At 38.3% G+C, this 24,943-nt stretch overlaps 1 protein-coding gene and 1 long non-coding RNA gene across 2 annotated transcripts in view; one reads left to right on the top strand and one right to left on the bottom strand.

The window, feature by feature from the left end:
- The window catches only part of SYT10 (synaptotagmin 10), a gene marked incomplete at its 5' end in the record, with an annotated part of 58,910 nt that extends 38,296 nt beyond the window's left edge, over positions 1-20,614 (bottom strand). Inside the window, 2 exons of the mRNA XM_084877879.1 lie at positions 2,843-3,203; positions 20,464-20,614. Of these exons, the coding sequence (XP_084734005.1) occupies positions 2,843-3,203; positions 20,464-20,614 (512 nt within the window). The remainder of the gene's footprint in view (positions 1-2,842; positions 3,204-20,463) is intronic.
- The window catches only part of LOC311619475, a 375,387-nt gene that overhangs the window by 56,990 nt on the left and 293,454 nt on the right, over positions 1-24,943 (top strand). The gene's annotated exons all lie outside the window — the stretch shown is intronic.

The following is a 24,943-nucleotide window of genomic DNA, read 5'->3' as shown; positions in this document are numbered from 1 at the left end:
TCTGCTGGGTTGTTTGGTTGCCTGGCAGGCTGATGGGGCCAAGTGTTCAGGTATTTGGGCAGGGAGATGAAAAATTTTAAAAATGTGGCAGTTTCCAGCAATGCTGTTAACTTCTGAACAAATCAGGATGTTAAGTATAGAGACAATTAAAACTTGAAAGAATATGATGTTTGTCATCCATTGCCTGAGCCAAATAGAGAAGAGTAGCGGGGATAGCTTAATAAAGTGAGGAAGCCAAGCATTAATGTTAAATTCATTTTTTGTGGTATATATATGGTTTGATTTTGCTACATCTCAGTGAAAAGTTAGCATTTGAGCAGAATAATCTGATTTATAATAATGCACCATTGATCTCTATGCCAAAGTGGACTGTATAATGAACTTAGCAATTTCCTCTTCCTCTCCATGTAAAGGTAATTTCTAGCATGATAAAGTAATTAATGTAGATTGGGATTTTTGAGAACTAGATATAATTAAGTTTTCTGCATGGAACTCATCCCAAGGCCAAACAGATTAAAATCATCACTCTAGTCACTCATAATAACCATATATAATTCCTTACTTCTGAGTAGAATGAGCAGAATGATACCCTCATTCTTTAACCTCCAAACTATCTGTCCTCAGCAGACTTATAACCAATATCTTTGCGAAAAACTGTATCTGCTTGGCTTTATTGCTTAAAATGTATTTCATCTAGATAAATTTGAACTCTAACTCTTCACCAGCTGCATGACTTTGGGCAAATTTTGAAATCTCTCTAGGCTTCAGTTAACAAACAAGTATAATTAACAACAGTTACTTCATGCAGGTTGGTGGAGAATTTGTAGGAAGGGTGCCTGGCAAAGTGACTAAATTGCAAGCAATAAAAACAATATTTTTTTTTCTTTCTTTACCTACCACTCATATAAACAAGAAAATTCAAAGAGACTGGTGAAATAATATCTAGGTTCCAAAAAAAAAATTATGAATCTCTATTTCACTTTTTCTTTTAGAAAATATGAGATGTGTTCAATCAATTTTATGTTTTTTAAGATTCAAAGGAAAAGTGTTTTCTGATTTATTCAATTGCACATAATTACTGAGGAAAGGAGATCTAGAATGATGTGTCTTCAACCCTATTGTACATTGTTTCTGGAAACCAATTTTGTACCAAGACCAAGTCTTCACATGTGTTCTCAGTACATATTCTTTCGTTCTCCCCTAGCTAGGAATAAAAAGTTAAGCCAACTCTTTACACTCAAGAGATGATAATACTTTGAAGATAGTGTTTTTTCTGAGGTTTCCAAAAAGCTTTTGGGCAGAGAAAAACAAGCAATTTTCATAGCTTGCCTCAATTTTTTTTCATGAACTGAGTGTCCTTATGGAGAGTGCACTTCTTGACTAAAAGAGTTGAATAATTCTGAATGTTAATAAGGTGACATATATTCATGGCTGTTGTTAATATTTTTTAAATGTTTATAATTCAATTGAATATTTTAACTGTGAAATTCCTGGGTGTCTTAATACTTTATTACATATATATTTGGCCACAGTGTGCAGCCCTCATAGTAGAGATTACCAAGTAACTACATGAGATAATTTTAAAGCAGTTTTTCCTACAGATATTTTAAAAAGTGGCACATGGGATAATTATTTTATAAATATCCATAGTAATAAACATCTATTGGGTCATGTTACATAAAAATCATAAAAAATTTTAAACACAACCCTAAGTACCACCACTCAGGAAGACTTGTAAAAATAACTAAATATGAGGCATACCTTGGTAATAAAATTTAAATAGAAAAGTACAACATTGAAAAGATACCCCTATATATCCTCTTTATGCCAAAATTTCTTATTCCCCAAACAATAATTATTTTTACTTATACTTTTGGAATTTATTTCAGAAAGAGGATTTATTGGTAAGTACAATTCTTTTTACTTCATAAAAGATATATTGAATGTATTCTTTCAATTCTAGTAGTAAACATGACCCATGCCCACTTTTTCAACTTGATAGATTTCTAAACAAAAATTTGTCATGTCAGAAAGCTAGGCTTGCACCTTCAATTTAGGGAAGATCAGAGAATCAGTTAGCAACTTACCCGCTCTAGGTTAAAATTAGTTACTACTTCTGGGAAATAAAGAAAAACTGCTACTAGCATGCTGTTCATCTTAAGGATTGAAGACCACACACACTTAGTAGGAAAAAATGACTCCTCATAAGAATCTCTCTTTCCTTTACAGTTAGCACAATCTAAAATGCACTATAGCAACTTATTTTCATTCAAGCAAATTTTAAATGATTTCTTTCCAGGCTGAGGTAAAATGTCTCTCTCTTTGTTCCTTTCATGTCTGTTTCTGATATTCAACAGAGCTCTTGTGGAACTTACTATACTCTGTCCAGAGTAAGAGTATGGCCTAAGTAAATTCAAAGGAGCCATGAACTTTCCAGCGACCCCACATTTATGATGTCGTGCTAAACAACTGTAGAGTCAACATCAAACTCTGTTCCTAGGCTTTGATTGTGAACTTCTAGATGATCGCATGCCATGTCTGTTTTCTTGGTATTTACTGGTTGAATTCAACTAAAAAGAAAGACTATACGCAGTAATTATCAACTAATGATATTTCAGGGGAAAGAGTCAATAATAATAATCTGTCCTACCCATTCCCTCTATCCAATTATGTTTCATATGTATTTCTCATTTCTTCTATTTATCTTTTTTCTCCTTTCCCACCTGTTTTTCTCTCTTCTGAAATCACGCAATACTCACACAACACACATACATAACACACACACACACACACACACACACACACACACACACACAGTTTTAAATGTTTCAACTTCCCTTACCGGGTTGAAGATGCAGGCTCAGTAATTTGTCTTTGCACACGTGCATGCTTAATTAAATGTTCTTTTAAAGCAGTTTGAACTTCTGCTGGGATATCGGGGGAAGTGTGGCTGATTTTTATTGCAGGCTCAATAATAGCTTTCAGTGCTGGCTTTCCATTTTCTTTAAGCTCTTTCTTCTCTTCTGTCTCAAGCACTTCGGCAGGAGGACTCGCAGGGGTCTGCGGGGGAGCATTGATGTTGGAGGTCACGGGTTTGCTCTTCCAGCAAGGCCAGCACAACTTCCAGAAGACAAAAAGAGAGACGACCAGCAGGGCCAGGCCACAGAAGCTGACGACGACTGCTAACAAGCTGACCGAAATATCTGGGGGGAAGTTACAATGGGAAGAAATATTAGTTCATTGATACGTATATAAAAGAGCAGGAGTGGCGAGGTGGTTTTACATGATAGCTATTAATAATAGCTTCCTCATTTAGAATTTCAAAAATTTAATTTCAAGTTATCTTGGTAGGGAGAAGAAGTTAGTAATTATGTCAGAAAATTCTCAAAGGACATATTTGAAAAATCCCACCCCAGGGAAAGTTTTGGTTGTATACAAAAAAAAAAGCATGATTGATGCATATTATTTCCAAGGACATGGCAAAGGGTCCAAGAGTTTGCAAAATGAAGGTTGGCTACTTGCAACCTGCTTAAACTCAGAAACTGCATAAGCAGAAAAAGCTTTGTTTGCTTCACCTTTAATTCAACCTTCTCTCTATCTCTCTCTCTGAGCAGGAAGTAATGTTAAATATTTGTATAAACCACTTTATATAGTGTATATGAGAATAACATATTACTCATAAAAAATGTGTGCATTATTAGCTGAATTTTCATACTCCATAGTTTGATAACCTTGCATGCTTCTAATTTCCAAAGTCCAAAGCTAGTTTAGGATTTGTTATCTAAGTCCCTTTACAATATAACCATTGCAAAATATTTACAAATTAATATATATTTATTATGTAAAATGGTTCAAAGAAATATAATACAAGCATTAATAAGATTGACTACATAAATGAGAGAGAAGTTTCATCAATTATGCAGAAGAATTACAAACAACTTATGGAGATATTTTGCCCTCAGGACGGTGGAGCACATGCCCTTACTCCAGTGCAGATTGCATGTAGTAACTTCCTGCCAAAGAATGCAGTATGGAAAGGGTAAAAAAGGCATAACTCTTCAGTGGAGAAACCTCACTCAGATGGTCAAGTTGAACATTAAGAGTGATAACTCGTATTGATAGCATGTACACTTCATATGACCTGATGGAAATGACACTTTACCTCTGTGGTCTTCCTCCTTTAAACCTGTAGCCTGAGTCCAATTATGAGAAAAATGTAAGACAAATTGCAGTAGTAGAGCATTCCACAAAATACCTGACTGGTACTCTTCAAAATTGTTAAGATCATCAAGAATAAAATAAAGTCTAAGAAACTGTCATAGCCAAGAGGAGACTAAGAAGACATGACAACTAAGTGCAATGTGGTATCCTGGATGGAATCCTGGAGTAAAAAGGGATATTAGGTAAACACTAAGGAAATTTGAATAAAGTATACACTTCAGTTAACAATGTTCCAATACTGGTTCATTAATTGCAATAAATGTACTATTCTAACATAAAATCACAATAAAATAAAATTACTATTATCTTCACAATTTTTTCTGTACACCTAAAACCATTCTAAAAAGTAAAGTCTATTTTAAAAAAGTAAATATCTCCCTACCTGCTTCCATTTTCATATTCCTAGGTAATCAATGCTAGCAATCTGGTGTTCTAGTATTCTTCAAGTTCTGAAGACCAAATTGATTTCCTATGAAGGAAAATTGTTCTAGATTCAAATAACTTTGCAATTTATTTCACAAATATAGTTTAGCCTCCGTGTCAAATATGAATCCAATTTCTTTCATTTGTTTTAAATAAAAATGTTAGGAATATGTTATAGGCTGAATTATGTCTGTTCCTGTACCCCATCCAAATTCTTATGTTGAAATCCTAACCCTCAGTTCTTCAGACTGTGACTGCATTTGGAGATAGAGCCTTTAAATTAGTGATTAAGGCAAAATGAGGTCATATGGATGGCCCTCATCCAATATGACTGGCATCTTTCCAAGAAGAGGAGATTGGGACAAAGACACTCACAGAGGGATGGCCATGTGGAGATAAAGGGAGAAAGTGGCCCTCTGCAAGCCAAGACGAGAGACCTCAGAAGAAATCAACCTTTCCTGACACCTTTATCTCAAGCCACTCTGCCTGTGGAAATTTGTTTTGGCAACCTTAGCAAACGAATACAGAATAAACCTAATTTCCTTCACTATAAATCTGGGCGTTCTTTTCCTCCCTAGAAGCAACCACTGATCTCAGTTAGGTGTGTATTTATCCAAGCCAAGCACTAATAAACAAAAATGTCTCTTGAAAAACATAAAAACACAGAATTGTTTAACATACTTTTTACAGCTCTACCTGGTTTGGCTCAGTGGATAGAAAGTTAGCCTGTGGACTCAAGGGTCCTGGGTTTGATTCCAGTCAAGAGTACATGCCCTGGTTGTGGGCTTGACCCCCAGTAGGGGGCGTGCAGGAGGCAGCCAATCAATGATTCTCTTTCATCATTGATGTTTCTATCTCTCTCTCCTTCTCCCTTCCTCTCCGAAATAAATTAAAATATATATATATATATATATATATATATATATATATATATATATATATAAACAAAAACATACTTTTTACATAAATGGTTTACTTCATATTTCTTCAATTTGCTTTATTATTTTTTTTATTCAGCAACACTTGAGGTCCAAGTTCATGTCACATAGCAACCTATAATACGTCATCATAATGGATATGTAGTTTATGCCCAATGTCTTGCTATTACAACACAGCTATAATTAGTGTCCTTGTACCCTCTTCCATATGCATATCTGGAAATGTTTCTCTAACGTTAATATCTAGAAAGAAATGTAGGGCCACAGGTTATGCACAATTCTAATTTTACTAGATATTTCCAAATTTTGACCCCAGAGTGGCTGTAACAAAAACATCATGTGAGTTTGTCAGTTCCTATAACTTCAGAGAAATATTGTTGTACTTTAATTTTAGCTGAACTGATGGGAGAAATTATACCTTATTTTAATTTACATTTTCCTGATTAGTAAGATTAAATGGTTCTGTTTAAACTCCCAATTTGTAGCTAATGAAAATCCATTCAGAGATTAAAATAATTCCAAGTTTTTATTGCTACTTAATTTTAAGGATAAATATTAATTTGATGTGTGATATAGAGACATTAATATTTTCCTCACTTTCCTGTCATTGATAACTGAATATATTTCCCATTTATATCCCCTTGGTGAGGAATCTCTGATCATATTTAATATTGATATTTTGTACTTCACTTTATTTTTACTTTTTATTTTAATTAGCACCATACTTGTGGGAAAGACAAAAAATATAAAATTAAGGTTCTTCCTGAGTATTAACTATGGTTTTACAATAGAAGAATAAATATGACAATTTTGGCTTCCTAATCTTTTTTTAAAAAATTGATTTTTTACAGAGAGGAAGAGAGAGGAATACAGAGTTAGAAACATTGATAAGAGAGAAACATCGATGAGCTGACTCCTGCATATCTCCTATTAGGGATGTGCCCACAACCAAGGAACATGCCCTTGACCGAAATCGAACCTGGGACCTTCCAGTTTGCAGGCCAATGTTCTATCCACTGAGCCAAACCAGTTAGGGCTGGCTTCCTAATCTTCATGTATTTTCAGCTCCATTTACATTGTATTTTATTTAACTTCTCCAACAGGCTAACTTCTCCAAACTTCAAGAAACAAGAAAACTGTGGGACAATGTAAGGAAGGAGAAAGGAGGGGAGTAGTTTTCAGTCTATAATGGAACACTCTGCCTTTCTTACTAACAGGGGTCAGACATTAGAGATCTTTTATTATTCCACCCACAAGGATTTCATGAAATTCTCTTATGCCCTTGTTTCTTAGTGATGGGCTTTGGCATTCGTAATGTTGTTTTCATCTTAGAGAAAAGCCCTGTGGCTGATCCCAGTTCCATCTTGCCTTTTGCTGACAATTCTCTTTCTAAAATCAATATCTGGTTCTATCATTTGGGGGAACCATAAAACATTTCAACCAAGTCGCTTTTGAAAGTGAAAGGCTGTGATGAAACCGATTTGGCTCAGTGGATAGAGCGTCTGCCTGCGGTCTGAAGAGTCCCAGGTTCAATTCCGGTCAAGGGCATGTACCTTAGTTGCGGGCACATCCCCAGCAGAGGGTGTGCAGGAGGCAGCTGATCGATGTTTCTCTCTCATCGATGTTTCTAACCCTCTATCCCTCTCTCTTCCTCTCTGAAAAAAAATCAATAAAATATATTAAATAAAAAAGAAAGAAAGAAAATGAAAAGCTGTGCTATCAATAATTCCAGGGTAGCACGAAGTAGCACCAAGTCATGTCCTGGCAACTGAGTTATATACGCGCTGTCTTAGCTCTCTTAGCCTAACATCCTTCCAGGTCCCTCCTTAGCCAAACCTTGCGTGGTATTCCATAGCATCTTTGTGATTTGACTCCTGGCTATTGACCCAGTTTCATTCTTCTGCCACTCTCCTATTTCTTACTCTGACTACACCATTACTCTCTCAGGAATTTGTTCAGGCTGTTTCATGTAGCTCCACTATATTTTCTCCTCCTATTCGGCTGCCTGAAAAATTTCTATTCATTCTTCAGTAATGAGATACAATGATACCTCTTGTCTGAAGCTCTCTCTGCTTCTCCTGTTCCTACAGGCTTTTAAAGCACAACCACCACTCTAACACTAGTATTATAATAATTGATTGGCCTGTAATTCTTTAACCCACACTCTTAGAACATGATATGTTTCAAAATTATCATTATTTTCTTTTGGATAGTACAAAGGTAACATGGTACACATTATCCGGGATAACACCTAGTAATTAAACACATATCTATAATGAACTGTACGAATTAGTTAACACTGAGTGGGATAATTGAAGACTGTAAGTAGTTAATGCCAATTCAGGTGAGGTGTTAATACCAAATTAACAAAAGAGTAAGTAATAAGGAGAAAAGAGGCAAAGACATGGATTGGGTATAAATTGAGTGATGGGTCACAGTTTAGAAAGGAGAGCAGAGACTCATCTTGTGATGATATCTGGTACTGAAGAGTGAATTTTTTTATAATGGAGACCAATATTTCTAAGTAACTGTTAATGTTTAGGAAGCTAATAAATAACATTCTATTTTCCTATTTACTTGTGCAGAGCACAGCTGAGGGACAGACACAGTATTCAAGCTGGTAGCAATTAAAATACTTGGGAATATCACCTTAGGTCTATTAGAAAGTGGACTTGCTAATATATCACCTTGAATTCATTAAACTTACCCATATGGGCATAGGCCTGGCTGGATAACCATAGGTGTTCCCCGTCAGGACTCAATCCTGTAAAATTCACTACATGGAGGAGCAGAGAATATTTGTCTCCTGAGCATACACCTCAATGGAAGGGTAACTGCGAAGTCATATCTCAGAGATGGGAGTGGGATAAGTTCCATAAATATTCCCATGAATCTCCTTCCATGCAGAAATATAAAGCAAGGGGACAAGGCATTTCCCCTCAATAGCAACAAGTGAAAGAAGGTAGATTAAATGCAATTTTATTTTTTGAAAAATGAAAAAAAGACTATAAAAATAAGCTTCTTGCATTTTATATAATTTTACATTCCTTGCAATCATGACTACTCATTAAAAATATTTTAAAAATCTGTTTAATACTTAGATTTTTATGACATGAGTTTTTCAACAAAATCTGTTTAACCGAATAAAAAAATAATCTATCAAAAGATTATGGGAGGATATATAGTCATCAAAATGTTTTTAATGACTCTTTTTGATTGTGTTTCAACATTTAACCATGACATAAAGAATATTATAACTTTGGATTTAGTGCAGAGAAAAACAAGTAGCCCTAATAACATTTTTAAGTCAATTACTGAAATGGTCCGGTATACATTTCAGAAATGTTGCTCTGGCTAGGGAGAAGATAAGAGTGCAAGCCAGAGTAGAAGAGAACTAGTTAGCAGAATTACAATAGTCATCCACATAGAAGATTATAGCGGCTCCAAAAGAGGGTTTCTCAAATGGGTAAAAAGATCAGATTCCGGAGATAATTGGGAAGTCAAAGTTATAGTGAAAGAGTGTGGACTGAAGGACAAGAATGTGACACTTTAAGAGACAAACAGGATGATGATGTAAGGAAGACCCTGACTTCAGCTTTGGCCTTACTGAGTTTCCAGTACCTGTGGTCATGCTAGTAGAAATTCTGAGCAAACTGCAACTCCAGATAAAATTGAAGGACTTACTTAAATAGTGGAATCTGAATCCAAGAAAAATAAACTCCTCCACAAAATCCTAATTACACCAATATTTAAGAAATATAACTTCAAGGAACAAAAAGCCTGCATGGATAAAGTTTGTTAAAGAGTAGGAGTATAAAAATAAAAATCAGATCAATATGTTTTCATAAGTTTGAAGGAGAATAATTTGAGGTTTCAGTAACCATTAACTTTAACAAGCAGGTCCTTAATGAATTCAATGAAGCTAGAGAAACAAAGGTGTTAACTAGGTTAATGGAGTGAGGATGTGAATTCTATGAGTAGATGATTCCTTCAGGAAACCAGATTTAGGAAAAGAGGAGAGTTAGAGCAACAACTCCACTAGAATGTGGCACTGATGAAGGTACTTTTAGTAGGATGTGTCATACTTAAGTACGTTTTAAAACCTATGGGAAGAAATGAGTAGACAGGAAAAAATAGGAAGTAAGCAGAGTGAATAATTAATGATGAAGTCCCATAACACATGAAAATGGATGGGGCCTGACGCAAAGGTAAAATAATTGGATCGCTTCTTCCTTTGTAAGCAAAGGAGGGTGGTTCTGGAATGAGGTAAGTTTGTATGTCTCTGGCAGGAAGTCAAGTAAATTCTTGTTTGTATTTTCTCTCCAAAGTGGAAGTTAGGGTTAACCGCCAGTTATTTGGGAATAGTTTGGAATATTTAACTAGAGTGGGAAAATTCAAAATAGGAACATAGAGGACAAAAGAAAACTCAATAGGAAAAAAAAATAGATTTTTGGTCAAAATTGAAGCTTCTTTTGAAATTTTATACTAATAGAGTCAGTGATACTAGTCTGCCTGGTTTTAAAATCGCCTAATTATTCAGTTGCTTTGGTGTAGGCACAGAGAGACAGGTGAATGAGGTCCCTCCCTTCCCAAGAGACTGTGATAAGCCTCAGAGGAAAAAGTGACTGCAATGATGAAGGATGCTTCATAAGTGTGATGCCATATTCTATTGATAGGAAATTTGCAGATAAGTAGAAAGGTGAATGTTTTGAAGTTTCTACATGAGAAAGATGAAATCATAGGAGCTTTTGGTTGTAGGCTGAGATACCTGAATTTATAATTCTAAGATAGTATTTTTTCAGCATTATAGCAAGTGTTTGGGCATGATCATGAAGAAAAGAGATAAGGTGGAGAAGAGGAGAAGGTCACTGGAGGAAAGGTGCCACCAGGGTGATGAGTATGAATGGCTTGCCTTTTCCATAAGGACTATGAAGTTGCTCATTGCAGTGGGCCAACTTGACCACTAGGACTTGCTGGCTAAAATTTTTAATGTCTTTGTATAATTTTTTAAATATATTTTATTGATTTTGTACAGAGAGGAAGGGAGAGAGATAGAGTTAGAAACATCGATGAGAGAGAGTCATCGATCAGCTGCCTCTTGCACACCCCCTACTGGGGATATGCCCGCAACCAAGGTACATACCCTTGACGGGAATTGAACCCGGGACCTTTCAGTCCCCAGGCCGATGCTCTATCCATTGAGCCAAACCGGTTTTGGCAAGTCTTTGCATAATTTTATAAAACTCACTACTAGAATATAACCATCCTATTATATCTTGATAAGACTAAGAGTTAATGAAAATTTTTAAAAATTAGGGTAGGCTCTAAGATAATAGATTTAAAATTGCTCAATTTCTGGTTTACTTACATACATATATAACCATTGCTCTACCACTCTCTATCTGTCTGACTGTATATCTCACTCATTTATTTTTTTTGTAGAAATCACACTTTGTTATCACATCTTGATATCTTGAAATAAAATGACACAGTTCTGAAACACTGAGAAAACAGAGTAAGCCTAACAATGCCAATTTCTCAGAAACATTTACTAAACTCTGTATAACCAGATCATAACATCCACATGGTCCTATTCACTGTGGATTGTGAAAATTTAACTCTAATTACCTACTCCCCATGCAGATGGCTATTATCGCACAGAAAAGCATAGACCAACTGGCATGCTCTGAATTCTCAATTACCACTGCTTTAGTTGATACTTCATTTCATATCTGCACTTTCTGCATCTTGTTTCCAAATTTTTAAATGCTAGTAAATTTTCAGAATGTACAAAAATTTATTTCTCATAATTAATCAAATTCTAATTTAGTTCACAGATATTCCTAGCCTTTTGTTTTTATGGTGGTTTCCCATTGCTGCCTGACCACAGATCACATTTATGGCATCATTCTGTCAAGAAAGAGGGGGAGTAAAACTTATCAAAGTAAAACTCCTATTCAAAAAAGCTGAAGTGAGCTGCTTCAGGGAAGTTGAAGCAAGCTGCTGCTAAGAAGAAAATTGGAAATTACTTATGCTAATACTATTATAATGGGGCATACTTCTGATTTCTAAAACAAGGGACAACATTAATAGTGGTTTAAACAAGACGGAAGTTTCTCACTCAGGTAACTAATTGTCCTGGCGTAAGCAGGCCAGGGCAGTACATTAGCTTCCAGGTGTCTGGAATCCTGGTTTCTTCTGCATTTTTGCTTTGCTATGCAAAGGGTTTTGCCTTTTCCTTCAAGTCCAAGATGGCAAGACACCATGTCCACATTCCAGGCGGCTGAATGGAGGAAGAATAACAAGGGACAAGGGACACTAAGTGACAGTCCGTTCATTTTAAGGGCACAATCTAGAAGAAATGCACATCTCTGCTGCTGACATTCCTAGCAACAGAACTTAGTCATATGGCTGCACCAAACTACAAGCGAGACTGAGAAAAGTTGTCCTTTTTAAGTTAATTCTGCCACATGCCACTTAAAAAGAAAGAATTCCAATCTGTGAAACAGAAGGGGAAAGCGAATATTGGGAAACAACTAGCAGTCTTTTCCTCATCTACAAATTCAATACATAATCATTCGATGTACTTATCCTGGCAGCAATGCCTCTTACAGTTTCCACTTGAATAGTATTGACTTTTGCCTTTGCTTTGAATTTCAGTAAATGATAAAAAACACACAAAAACTTTGCATCATACACAGAGGCCCAATGCATGAAATTTGTGCAAGGGGCTCGGCCCTCACAGCCACGGCCCTCACAGCTCCGGCTTCATCCAGAAGGTCATCTGGAAGGTCGTCCTTAAGATTGTTCAGCCATCCAGTCTAATTAGCATATTATGCCTTTATTATTGTAGATTTGATTATAAAATCAATATTTTTAAACATTTTCACTTCCTGAAATCAGAGTGAATATCAGTATTAATCGCTTGTTACAATCACTGATAGCCAGGAAGTTATGGTGCCATTGCATTCTCTATGTATGCACCACAGGAAAAGCATCATGATTGAAGGCCAGTGAATGAATCTCAGTGGCTGGGAAGGACACATTGGAGAGAACAGTGAAGCATCCCTTTGATCCGTTAAGCCGAACTTTTGTTGGGATTAAATGGGAAACTAGTGTGTGTCGGATGAGTTTGGCAATATTGCCTACATTCCAATTGTACAGCTAGCTTAGGAGCACAACAAAAATAGCCTTTGTGTTTTTGTAAATCATTTTAAGGAAAAAATGCATCAATAATTTTCTTGACAGCACTCTTCATGGCATACAGTCTAATAATGAGTGGAATAACAAATGCATCTTCAATTCTGAATCAAAAAAGCATTCAGAAAGATCAGATTCAGAACTTTAAAGTTACTTGAGCCCAATTGGTTGTTTTATTTTTCTGGTACCATGTAAAATAACAGTACATCTCATAATCAATAACATCTTAGATTCAGCAAAAATTAGATTAGGCTCTAAGATAATATGATATCCCAATATTGTATTCAAATATCCAAATTTATAACAAAAGTCTTTATATATGCTCATTCCTGAGTAAACGATTTATAACCTGTGATTGTATGTTAATTAGATATTTAAATTAACTTGCACAACTATGCACAGCATTCAATTAATGGCACCAGTAAGTTTTACTATCTGGAACAGTGGCTTTCACAAAGTAAGTGCTCAATAAACAGTTGTTGGATTAAAGTATAAGACTAAAACCACTTCATGTATACATTAATAACTCATACAGAAACATATTAGAAATGATAGTAAGTTTTTCATACTATTTTATCAATTATCCCTTAAATTTTACTTCTGAAAGAGAACTATGGGGATATGAAGGCTGAAGAGAATACAACAGTCTTTGCTGTTCATTTAAAATCATTCTGGCCTATGAACAAACTGACATCTACAAGATCTAAAAAATTGACTGTAATTGTTTCCTATTTAATGATGAAATGTTAAATTAGACAGTAGATTATAACACACTTCAGGATGCACCTGAATGAAATAAAGAGTTATTAATATCAGTCACCTCCCCCATCCCATCCCAACCACCCCAAGATGATTCTACTTTTGTAGCTCTGAGGCCATCACAGCACAATTCCAATTACATGTGGTGTTTTGTTTTCTAAGAGTCTACATAGGTCATGTTAATGTCATCTCTCACAGCTTCAGTGGCCACTTAGGATAGTTAATGTTATGAAGAAAAGAACTAATGTGTGAGATAATAACAAGAAGCTATCTCTTCAGTCAGGGATTTTGTTTCTAAATTTGGCCAGTGTTAAGGTATTCCACCAACAAAACAAATTGGTATTGTACAAATTAGATACAAGTAAAATAATTTATTGATCTTTAATAACACTGCCTATCAGGAGATCTAATTTTCTTTGACACATTTATACCAATTATACTTTGGAATCTTTAAATAAATAGATAACTCTTATCTGTTTTGTAATATTCTTTTTAAAAATATATATTTTATTGATTTTTTACAGAGAGGAAGAGAGAGGGATAGAGAGTTAGAAAATTGATGAGAGAGAATCATCGATCAGCTGCCTCTTGCACACCCCCTATATGCCCTTGACCGGAATCGAACCCGGGACCTTTCAGTCCGCAGGCTGATGCTCTATCCATTGAGCCAAACCGGTTTCGGCTGTTTTGTAATATTCTGTCTTCAATGCTCATAATATTGAATTTTAATAAAATATGGGCTGTAAATTACTTAGCTAAAATATGGTGGGAAAATAAGCCAATGCAATTATAATGTAATTGTTTTTATAATTAAAAATCAAAAATACCTTAGCAATTTTGGCTCAGTGAATAGAGCATTGGCTAACAGACTGAAGGGTCCCAGGTTCGATTCCAGTCAAGGGCACATGCCCAGGCTGTGGGCTTAATCCCCAGTGTGGGGAGTGCAAGAGACAGCCAGCCAATAATTCTCTCACGTCACTGATGTTTCTATCTCTCTCTCCCTCTCTCTTCCTCTCTGAAAGCAATAAAAATATATTTAAAAAAATTAAAAACAATGTAACTGGTAATTTAATATCTGCTTTCATTATCAGTTGTTTTTTTTTATGAACATATAAAAGGAGTTATATTTACAATTATATCAATTCAAAGTTGTGTATTTGAAACACACTAAAACCTTTTACAAGATTTACTGTTGAAATAAATCAATTATATATTTGGCACAAAATATGAGTAAACAGTTGTTATACTTAAGTGCATATGCATGAATACATTCAATAAAAAAATTAACACTGTATCTTATATTTGGATGACAGCAAATCTGATAAAAAGGAAGTTTAAGGTTTGGGTCATACTTTTATACTAAGAAATCTTGTTGATACTTTATGGTATACCACTAATTACAGCCAACAGTATAATAGTCTATCTTTACAAACATTTGTTCCAGTGCCCTTTAGCACCAGGGTCTCTTCTTATTTCTACTTTTTGTTGAGCGTAGGATCTTAGGAGCCCTGGGTTCCTAGCTCCATCACTAACTAGGTGCGATTTGTAGGGAAGTTGCCAACTTTTCCTGCAATAGTTTACACAACTGCAAAACAATGATGTCCAGTTCTAACTGGAATGACTAACAGCAATTTGAATAATGATATATTATTTTCAAGCTCATTTCTACTTAAGGAAACAGGCTTTACTTTTACCACTATACATGGATATATTAGACATATACACTTTAGTAGAACTTCAGTAAACTTATACATTTATTATACAACACAAATATAGTGACAGTGTCCATAGCTTTTTCATGGGCATGTTGCTCATTACATTTTAGCTTCTAAATGCCTCAAGTACAATAATTTCTGTCATTCCAGAAATTAAATGTTTTGATGCTTATCTAAATAGGATACTGTATTAGAAACTGGAGGCACAAACATACAACTATATACAATTTCTTTACAAAAGGGATTTGGAGGTTATTAAATACCACCCATAATTTTATAAATAAGGAAGTTGAGGCTTCTCGAGGACAAATTCATTGATTCAACTATTCATTCTTTCATTCACTGAGATTCTATTCGGAGCCACAGATTTTTCTAGGCACTAAGCACAAAACAGTAAACAAACTATTGTCCTCAAAGAGTTTATATTCTATTGATTTAATGTGCACATCATTAGTAGATTACAATGTAAATCAGGAAGAACACAATTATATTTTCAAGTATAGATCATTTTAATTGGCACTGGAAATTTTATTAAATATTTATGTTAATGTTTGTTTTCTGCCAGAATTTTATACAACAAATGAATCAGATATACCCCCAAAATAACATACTTTTGCCACTAATGATTGGGTTTTAAAGAAAATGTGATTTGAATAAAATGGGTAGCTATATACTTTATTCATAAAATCAATCTTGTAAGAATCAGATATCAGAGACTTACTGCCCAAATAAAGATAATTTATAGATCTTAATTTGTTACAAGAGAAAATATGCTGCTAATATTGAAAAAATATTGATGTTTTAGAATTAAGAAAATTAGATGCTTGCTGGGACCTGTTTGGCCTTTGAAAGTAATGGTCCATTTCCCTTTAGAGGAAATTAGACAAAGCACAACATGTATTGATGAGACCAGGAATATAAGAACCAGGTCATTCATCAGTGGAGCCACAATGGAGAGGAAGGGTGAAATCCTCTCATGCATCTTCTTCAAATGGTTCATTCTTCTGAATTCATTTGGATTTACTTGCTTTCTTCCAAATTTACAAGTCACAAAAAATTTTTCACTGTTTTTAAATTATAATTCTTTATACACGGATTAGAATGTGTAAAACTCAGCAGTTTAATGATATTGCGATTATAAATAAATTAACTGAGCAATCATTGCTTTATGTCTGCAGATAAAAACTTATGAAGTCCCCTTCCTCATTTTAAGCTCTTATGTTAAAATTTAAATTCCTTAATCACAGAGGAAAATCATGATAAAACTTTTAAAATTTTACGTAGCCACCTCCTTTCTTAATAATTAACCTCAGTGAAATTCTTTGCCATTTGCCTACTCAGCACTACATCTAAAATTTTTATTTTAAAATTTTAGTTTCAAATTAAAAGTGGCAAAATGCAAAATTAAATCATTGATGTATTAAATGTTTATTTCAACTATTTACATTAAATCTATTTACATATACAATTGTGATATGACTAATTTTAAGTGGGTTTGGTTAGCCAAGACTTATGAGGTCTGCCTTGCAAACAACCTACATAGTTTTCTAAAACCTTAAAAGCATTTGGACATGAAGTAGTAATTAAAGACTGACTGGAAATGAACCCAAATCAGGCTCAGAAAATATTACATATATTTAGTCACAGTATATCTAAAAAAAATATTTGAGACCAATATATTGTTTTGTATTTTCCCTAAGTGTTTTAGTATTAAATTATATTGTGCATTAAGATAATTTAGTGGGTGATATATCTCTTTTATTTTACACACACACACACACACACACACACACACACACACACTAGAGGCCCGATGCACAAAATTCATGCAAGGGGCTCGGCCCTCACAGCCTTGCCTTCATCTGGAAGGTCATCTGTATGGTAGTTGCGCTGTTTGGTCTAATTAGCATATTATGCTTTTATTATTATAGATATTTACTGATTTCAGAGAGAAAGAGAGAGAAAGAGAGACAAAGAAACATCAATGATTAGAGAGAATCATTGATTGGCTGCCTTCTGCATGCCCCCTACTGGGAGTGGAACCCACAACCTGAGCATGTGCCCTTGACCAAAACTCGGGACCCTTCAGTCCACAGGCCAACGCTCTATCCATTGAGCAAAACCAGCCAAAGTGACATATCTCTTTAAGGGGAGGGGAGAATCAGTGGTAAAAAGACTGTGAAAATCTGATTTTCTAAAAATTACACATAATGAGCTTTCTAGTGTACAATGATGTCTTTAACAAACTACTTCAAAAGAGTAAATTAACTAGTGCTGGTAGCTTCAGGAAGTCTAAGTCTTTAAAAATTTTACGGTTATATGGGATTGGTCAACTTAATTGGTAAATTCTCAATATCAATATCACTGCTACTGCTGATATGGAGAAAGGGGTGGTGAAACTTGCTCTTTATTGACATTTTAAAAACCTGTAGGATAATGTCTTATTTATATATGTTACTCATGACTTCTTTAATGCAGATTGAGTTTAACTGGGATTACCTCAATTTCTCTCCCGCTACTCCGTGTGAAAGCATCTAAAAATACACACAATCTGGAAGCCTACAATTGTCACTGCAACCTTAGAGAAACTGACACCATCTGGGCAGTGCTGATTAACATTCAAAGTAAATAGGCACTGTACCATTCAATGTCGAGGTCCTCCTTCCAGTGATGTGCTTCTAATTAGGCAAACAGTCAGTAGAAGGATCACCTACTGAAAGTGTTATTTTGGAACCTATGATAAAGGGCACAGGAGCATAAGCTATAAGAAAATCTACTTTAAAACACGTGAGGCTGAGTGACTGATTAATACACTTAAAGATTTGCTAACTAATCCTTGGATTCACTTCATAGACACCTCTTGCTATTGGGAGTTTATTTGCCAATTAAAGCATTTTACTCCCGTTTCCCAGATTTACAAATGGAAAGTATGATGAAACCTGGTGCATCTTTATATGTCAGACACAGCCTAGCAGAGTGTCTTCTTTAGTGACAGCCACTCAATATATATTCATATGTCAAGTTAAATACCATATGTGAATAGCATATATTTTCCCGTAAGGGGAAAAATGTCCATGTATTTGTTTTAGACTAACCTCCCCTTTTTGTTCCCAAGGAAGAGTCCAAAGGAATTAGGATGACCACTACTTCTTAGGCTAAGCTCAGAACCCTTTCTTCAATTCATATACAGCACTGTGTTCTACTTTAGGCTAATAGAGTTGTGCATTTACAAAGATTGAGAAGCTAGTACTATTTGGTTTCCAGCCCTCACACATTTTCCACATTATCAGCCAGTCTGAGACCCAGGAAAACACTACGTGGTGTATGACCACAAAGGGGAAGGAAGAGAAGAAATTAGTATTCTTTTTTCCTCCACAGCATCACAGTTAAATGACCCCCCCCCAAAAAAAAAAAAACCCAACAAAAAACCAACACACACACACACACAACACGGGTCTTCAGACGGACCATTTCTTCCACTGTACACCCTTTTCTGAGTCTAATCTTTAACATGTGAACCCCTATTTCAGAAGAGCTTAAGTATCACCACAGAGAACCTTATACAGTCGCACTATTTTGACTGTTTATCCCATGCTTAGCAACCATACCAATGACACACATATATGTGATGTTCACCCAGTCGCTTCCTCTAATAGTTGAGTATCGTCCATTCCTAGGAATTCAACACCTACTGAACAAGTGGGAAAGACTTCTGTTGTGGTTACTAGAGATTCATAAAACGTCTAAGTTTCCAGCACGTGGACAGCAGCAATAACGGATCATGCTGCTCCCGGGGTCCAAGGAGCAGCATCTCCTCAGGTGCACGCGGGAGCCTCTCTAGGTTTCTCTTACCTATGATCAGAGGATTCAAAACCCCGCAGACATTCCATTTAAATTACGGTGCATAAAAGCTAAACCAAATGTTTTCCCCCCTCCATCCCCTCTCCCTCTGCTTTGGTGGTGGTGGTGGGGAGGGTGTGTGCACCCTTTTGGCCTCCTTCCCAGCAAGCAAGGCTCTCTGCAGCCTAGCTCCTCTCAGAGCTTAGAGGTCCAGCTCTCACTTGTTGCCCTGGCTACCTGCAACGCACAAAGCCCCTCTGGGAGACTGAAGGGATGGGGAAGCTTAGGGTTAGAAACAAGACCCTCTGGAGGCATGAAAACCCTATGCCAACAATCCCATAGCCAGTGTCTATCTTCCAAAGCAACAAGTGGCTCTCTGGGGGACCCTGGCTAACACGCGAACCACAAACCCGGAGTCCATCTCTCCCCTGTGAACAGCACAACAGGCATTAACCGCATCATTGCGCAGCTGGTTAAGTCCCTTGCCCCAAAGCTTGGCCAAAACAGAGGTTCTGAGAAGGCCCCTCCCTCCGTCCCTCCGGAGAGAAGTCTGCCACCTGAGATTTCTTCCAGTCTCCAGATTTCTCATGGCCACCGTCCTCCTTCATCCCACCCCATTTATTTCCAAGTTTCCTAAAGGGGTAGGAAGACGCCTGTGGGTTGGGGTGTGTATGAGAGAGAGCGTGTGAGAGGAAAGGATTTATCACCTTTTCCCTCTCCTCCACTCACTCTGCGTGTGTCCTGAGGGGCGATCAATAACCCCCCTTTTTTCCTCAACGTGGACACGAAGCCTTGGAAAACCATATATCTATATATAAAAGGGCTTTGGAAACTATCAAGTGCTCAACAGGTTGCAGCTTCGAGTTACCCTTTCCAGGATGCTCTCTGCCTTCCGAGGCCAAGGCGGCCAGCCCCTTGTGCAAGGCAATTCTTTGCATCCAAGCACGGGTGCGCGAGGCCCCTTCCCCCAAAGCCCGGGGCATGGGGCACGGGGCCAGGTCGGGCAGCCCGAGTCCCCCCGGGCGAGCGGTCCCCGCGCCGCAGCCCGCGCGCCAGCCGCTGGGCTCCGGGCGGGAGACGCGGGCGTGGGAGTGCGCGGCGAAGGGGCGCGGGAGCCCGGGAGCCAGCGGCGGGCAGGGAGCAGAGCTGAGAAGTGGAAGAAGGAGCCGGGCGGGTGGAGATGGGGAGACAACAACGCAGGCAAAGCCCGCACCCCGAGTAGCCAGAAAGGAGCCAGGTAGGAAGAAGGCGCTGCGCCCTAACGGTGCCGCCGGCGCGGCGCGGGGGGACGGAGCTGGGAGCCAGGAGCGGGGCGCGAGGGCGCGATCGGGGAGCCTCCGGGACCCTCCCCTCCCCTCCCCGGTTACCTGTGCTGCCTCCGCCCTGGCTGCCGCGGTCCGGGGGGAAGATGCCCGAGCACTTCTCCCACTCCACCTGGCCCGCGAAGCACAGCTCGGTGACGATGTGCAGCGCCTTCTGGCACAGGCTGTTCACTCCGTCCTCCTTGTGGAAACTCATCGTTGGGCTTCTTTTGCCTCAGTTGCCGGCTGCCCTCCCCGCGCCTGGACCTCTCGGCTGGCCCCTCCGGCACCCTAAGCCATAGAGGCGGCAACTCCTAGGAGCCTCGCGCTGGCCCCATGGCGGGCGCGGGGGGCGCGGGAGCGGGCGGAGGGGCGGCTGCGGCGAGGTGGGCGCCGAGTCCCGGCCGCGGAGAGCCAGCCGAGGCGAGCCGCCTGGAGAGCCGGGGCATGGAGTGCGGCGGAGAGGGGGAGACGGAATGAGAAGCCGAAGCCCCGGGCTCCCGAGCGCGCCCCCCTCCCTCCCTTCCCCTCCCCAGCGCCTTTGTATGCCCGGCGGGCGCCCGAGGCTGCGCGTCCAATCGCAGCCCCGCGCGGGTCCGGCGGCTCCGGGGGGAGCGCGCGGCGCCCCAGCCGCACTCCGCCGGGGGGTGGGGGTGGGGGAGTGGCGGGAGGGTGCGGGCCGGCGCTGGTGCGGGGTCCCCCCGCTGAGGCCGGGGGTGCACGGGTTGGTGCGCACGGGGCGGAGAGATCTCGGTTGTCTCTGTACTTTTCCCAGGCTCAGACCCGCCCCCACCCCCTCATCCTTTCAACTTTAGTGCAGACAGGTGCTCCTGTGTCCTCTCTCCGCTACTTCTTTAATGAAGCGTCCATCCGACGGAAGACGCGTGGAAAAAGTTAAATGTTTAAAATGTATAGATGAAAAATCTAACCAGTCGTCCACAGGAAGAAGAAAGACATCCCTGGAGAGCATTTTTAAAATGATTTCTAACAGTGATCGTTTCACACAGAATATGTTACCTAGGGGTCTTATTATTAATAGTAGTAAAACTCAACAGGAGGTGCGTTTATTTTTCACCCAGTCCAGTTTTTCTTTATGCATAAGTGCAGTGAACAGGCACGTTTAAATTGTTTGCTTTTGATTTTTTTTGACCCTTTTAAGGAGATCACAAAACGAAGTGTGTTATTTGTATAAGTAGTCAGAATTCTGTTGATGAGTCCGGTTAATGGCAATTGAGAACGCACCACTTGATAAGTCCACTTTGCCACGTGTACAAGGGACTTAAGTAGGGAAAAGACAAGGCATGTATGTTAAAGGGGAGAGAGGTTAAATTCAAATCAGTCACACAACCTCTGCTTACTCTTGAAGAAATTGCTTTCAGGTCTTCATCCCAGTCTGTAAAATGAGGGGCTTGGACTTCCTGTTTTATACTTCTTTAATGTGAACTGGAGCAAATTACTTATGGAGCTAACGCTGCAAAATAATGTTGATAAACGTGTACCACAAGGTTACAGTACATGCACTTACCTTGTTTTTAAATTGTTTTTAGGCAGAGTTTGATCCCATATTGTAACCTGAGAATTGATTTAACCTTTAATTAGATGAGGATTCTTGATTTTTGAAGTGGAATATCCACTTGTTAGCATATTTTTTACTAGTAGAATAGATAATCTTATTTCCAATTACTGGTCAGTTTATGATAAATTATTTCCTCTGTAAGGAAACTATGATAAAACTTACTGTAATTATTAGGCACGGACTCCCAGTAGGCTAGCATTCAGTAGTTGAATCATTTTGACCTGATTCATAGAGCAATTGCTATAACTAGGACTGTTTTTATCATGAATGAAGACAAACTAAAATCTGCAGGCTTCCTTTGCTTTTGTCTTTATGCACATTGATTTGAGTGTTTTTTATGTCTGATTGACTAAAGAAATAAATTCACTGTCAATTAAAATATTAAATATCAAATATCTGCTGTGTGTTTGAATAGAAGTAACGCACCTTAACAAGGCCCTCTCCAATTGTCCTTGCTCTCCAGCTCTCCACAATCTAGACTGAATGCCGTGCTGTGCTTTGTATTTACTGTATGAACACATTGCTGTGTGGGAGGAGCGAATGAGTACCTTATATACTACGTGCAGACTCTAATTGCTTAACTGGAGTAATGCAGAAGGCCTGTCTAATATGACCCTCTTATGTTTGATTTCAGTGTTAAATATTAAGTAAACACATTCAGAGAATAATTTTTTCTAGTATTTGTTTATGCTGTTCCTGACCTGTTGCTGTCTTACTGCAGTTTCCACAACAAACAGAAATTGGATATTCACTAATTTTTCTGAATTTGCTTGCCATATTTTTGTTTTCATCTAAAACTAATACCATAAGGTTTTGATGTTTTTTTTCCTTTGTTCTTTAGATTATCTCACAACTCATCAGTTTTTCTTATTATGTATTAGCAGCTCAGGTAAGGGTTAGGGAAAAGTAGAAATTGCATTCCAGGTAATTTTTTTTTCAACAATGAAGGATAAGATGGCAAGAATTTCAATTTACAATCTTAAAAAAAATTACCAATTATTTCAACTAGCAAGAGCCTGATAAGTATGCCAAACAATACAGATTTGCATATTCTTCTTCACCCACATTTTGAAATTGCTTAAACAATAAAGGAGAGCATGTTAGACTGATACTGAGCACCATTTGCTGTGTGAAGTGCTATAGGAGATATTGATGGTAAAAATATATGGACTGTAATTGTGTCTGTTTCAGCTTCCTTCTTTGTAACCTTTGCATTAAGTAGAGGAAGAGTTAGTTTGGAGGGGAAGAACTTAAGAGGATTCTCTTGTGAGCTAACCTAGCCTCTTGAGTGATAAACTTGAACATTCAACATTCATTTCCCTGTTTGCTCAAGCCTCTTCAGACTCTTTCTCCCCTTCCCAAGCTCCTGTCAAAGCCTGGAGGAGTAGAGGTTATCTCTTCAAGCAGAGATATCCCTAAAGTAAGGGGAATTGGGGAATCATTTCTGAGATTATAATTTCAAACATAACTTAACCCCCAAGACAAGAACTAAGAGGTTGGGTAAATGAGGAAATCTCACAACAGCCAAGCTTGGTCTGGAGAAAATCCAAGACACATATTAAATCTCAGTTAACCTTAAAAATTCCGTAGTGATCACATGGTGCAATAGACAGATCTTGTAACAAAGAAACCCATACCTGAAACCTGTATGTTCATGTCAACTAATGTCAACCAATTAATTTAATAAGGAAGGGAAGGAGGGAAGGAGGAAAGGAGGGAGGGAGGAAGGGAGAAAGGGAGGAAGGAAGGAAGGAAGGAAGGAAGGAAGGAAGGAAGGAAGGGAGGGAGGGAAGAAGGAAAGAAGGGAGGAAAATGGAAGGGAGGGAAAGAAAGAAGTTAGTTTTAGGCCTGGGAGAAAAAAAAATCTCTACCTTACTTCTCTGTGTTCTATAGCTAACTCAGATTTATAAGAGCCCAATTCTAATATCCTGTCCATGCTTTGGCCTGCTCCTGTATTCCTTAATTCAGAAAAATGAAGGATGGCCATTATTCCAAATGATGATGATCATGACCAGACTTCTGATTTGTATGGATGGGTATTGGTTCTGAGAAGTCCAGTTCTATTATAACTCAACTCTGAAGGTTTGGTGTCTTTTCATTGTCCATTTATTCACTTTGTTCATTCATCCTGACAGGTACTATAATATATATTTCAGAGATTCAGTTTTGAGTTCTTCAATTTTGAGAAAATCTATTGATTTATTCTTTCAATAATTCTCTGCCTTCCATTTTTTGTGTGCAGTTCCTCCCTGGAACTCATTTATGTTGGATTTTTTACTACCAGAATTGAATCTCCAATGTGTATTTCTCTTCAATTTCCATCTCTATCATTTTTTTTTTTTTTACTCCTTGTACTTAGATTTTAGGGAAATTTCTTTGACTTTTTCTTCTGAGCCTCCTGAATAATGATATCACTGCGGTTTCAACTATTAGTTATCATGGTTTTAAAATATGCATACTTTTTGTTTATTTACTTATTTTTTGTTTTTTATTTTATGGATACACTAGGGACCCAGTGCACAAATTTGTGCACTTTGAAAGAAATTGGGAGGCTGCAGGTGGCACAGGGGCGGGTCTCGGCCCATCCTCTGTGCCCTTGCCTGGGTACTTCCACTATGCCCCTGGTCCCCTGTCTGCTAGCAGCCCTCTCATTGCCATCGCTCCTATGTGCTGACAGTGCAGAGTGATTGGGGCCAGTGCCAGCAGTGGGTGCAAGCATGAGATGACATTATCAGCAGGTGTGAGTGGTGGCTGCTGCCACAATCATCCCTCAGGAGCAGAGTGAGGTGGAGAAGCCCTTAGGGGTGATTGGAGCCCACAGCCGCTCACACCTGCTGACCATGCCGAGCCATTGGGACCAGTGCCATGCACTGGCAGTGGGGGCGTGAGTGGCGGCTCTGGCATCAGCAGTGGGTGTGAGCACCAGGCAGGACCTCAGTGCGTGGGAGAAAAGAATTTTCAGTAATCACC

Source organism: Pipistrellus hanaki (assembly GCF_964339955.1).
Source record: "Pipistrellus hanaki genome assembly, chromosome: 3".
NCBI lineage: Eukaryota > Metazoa > Chordata > Mammalia > Chiroptera > Vespertilionidae > Pipistrellus > Pipistrellus hanaki.
The sequence above is the reverse complement of the archived record's forward strand: the minus strand, read 5'-3'. Positions and strand labels throughout refer to the sequence as shown.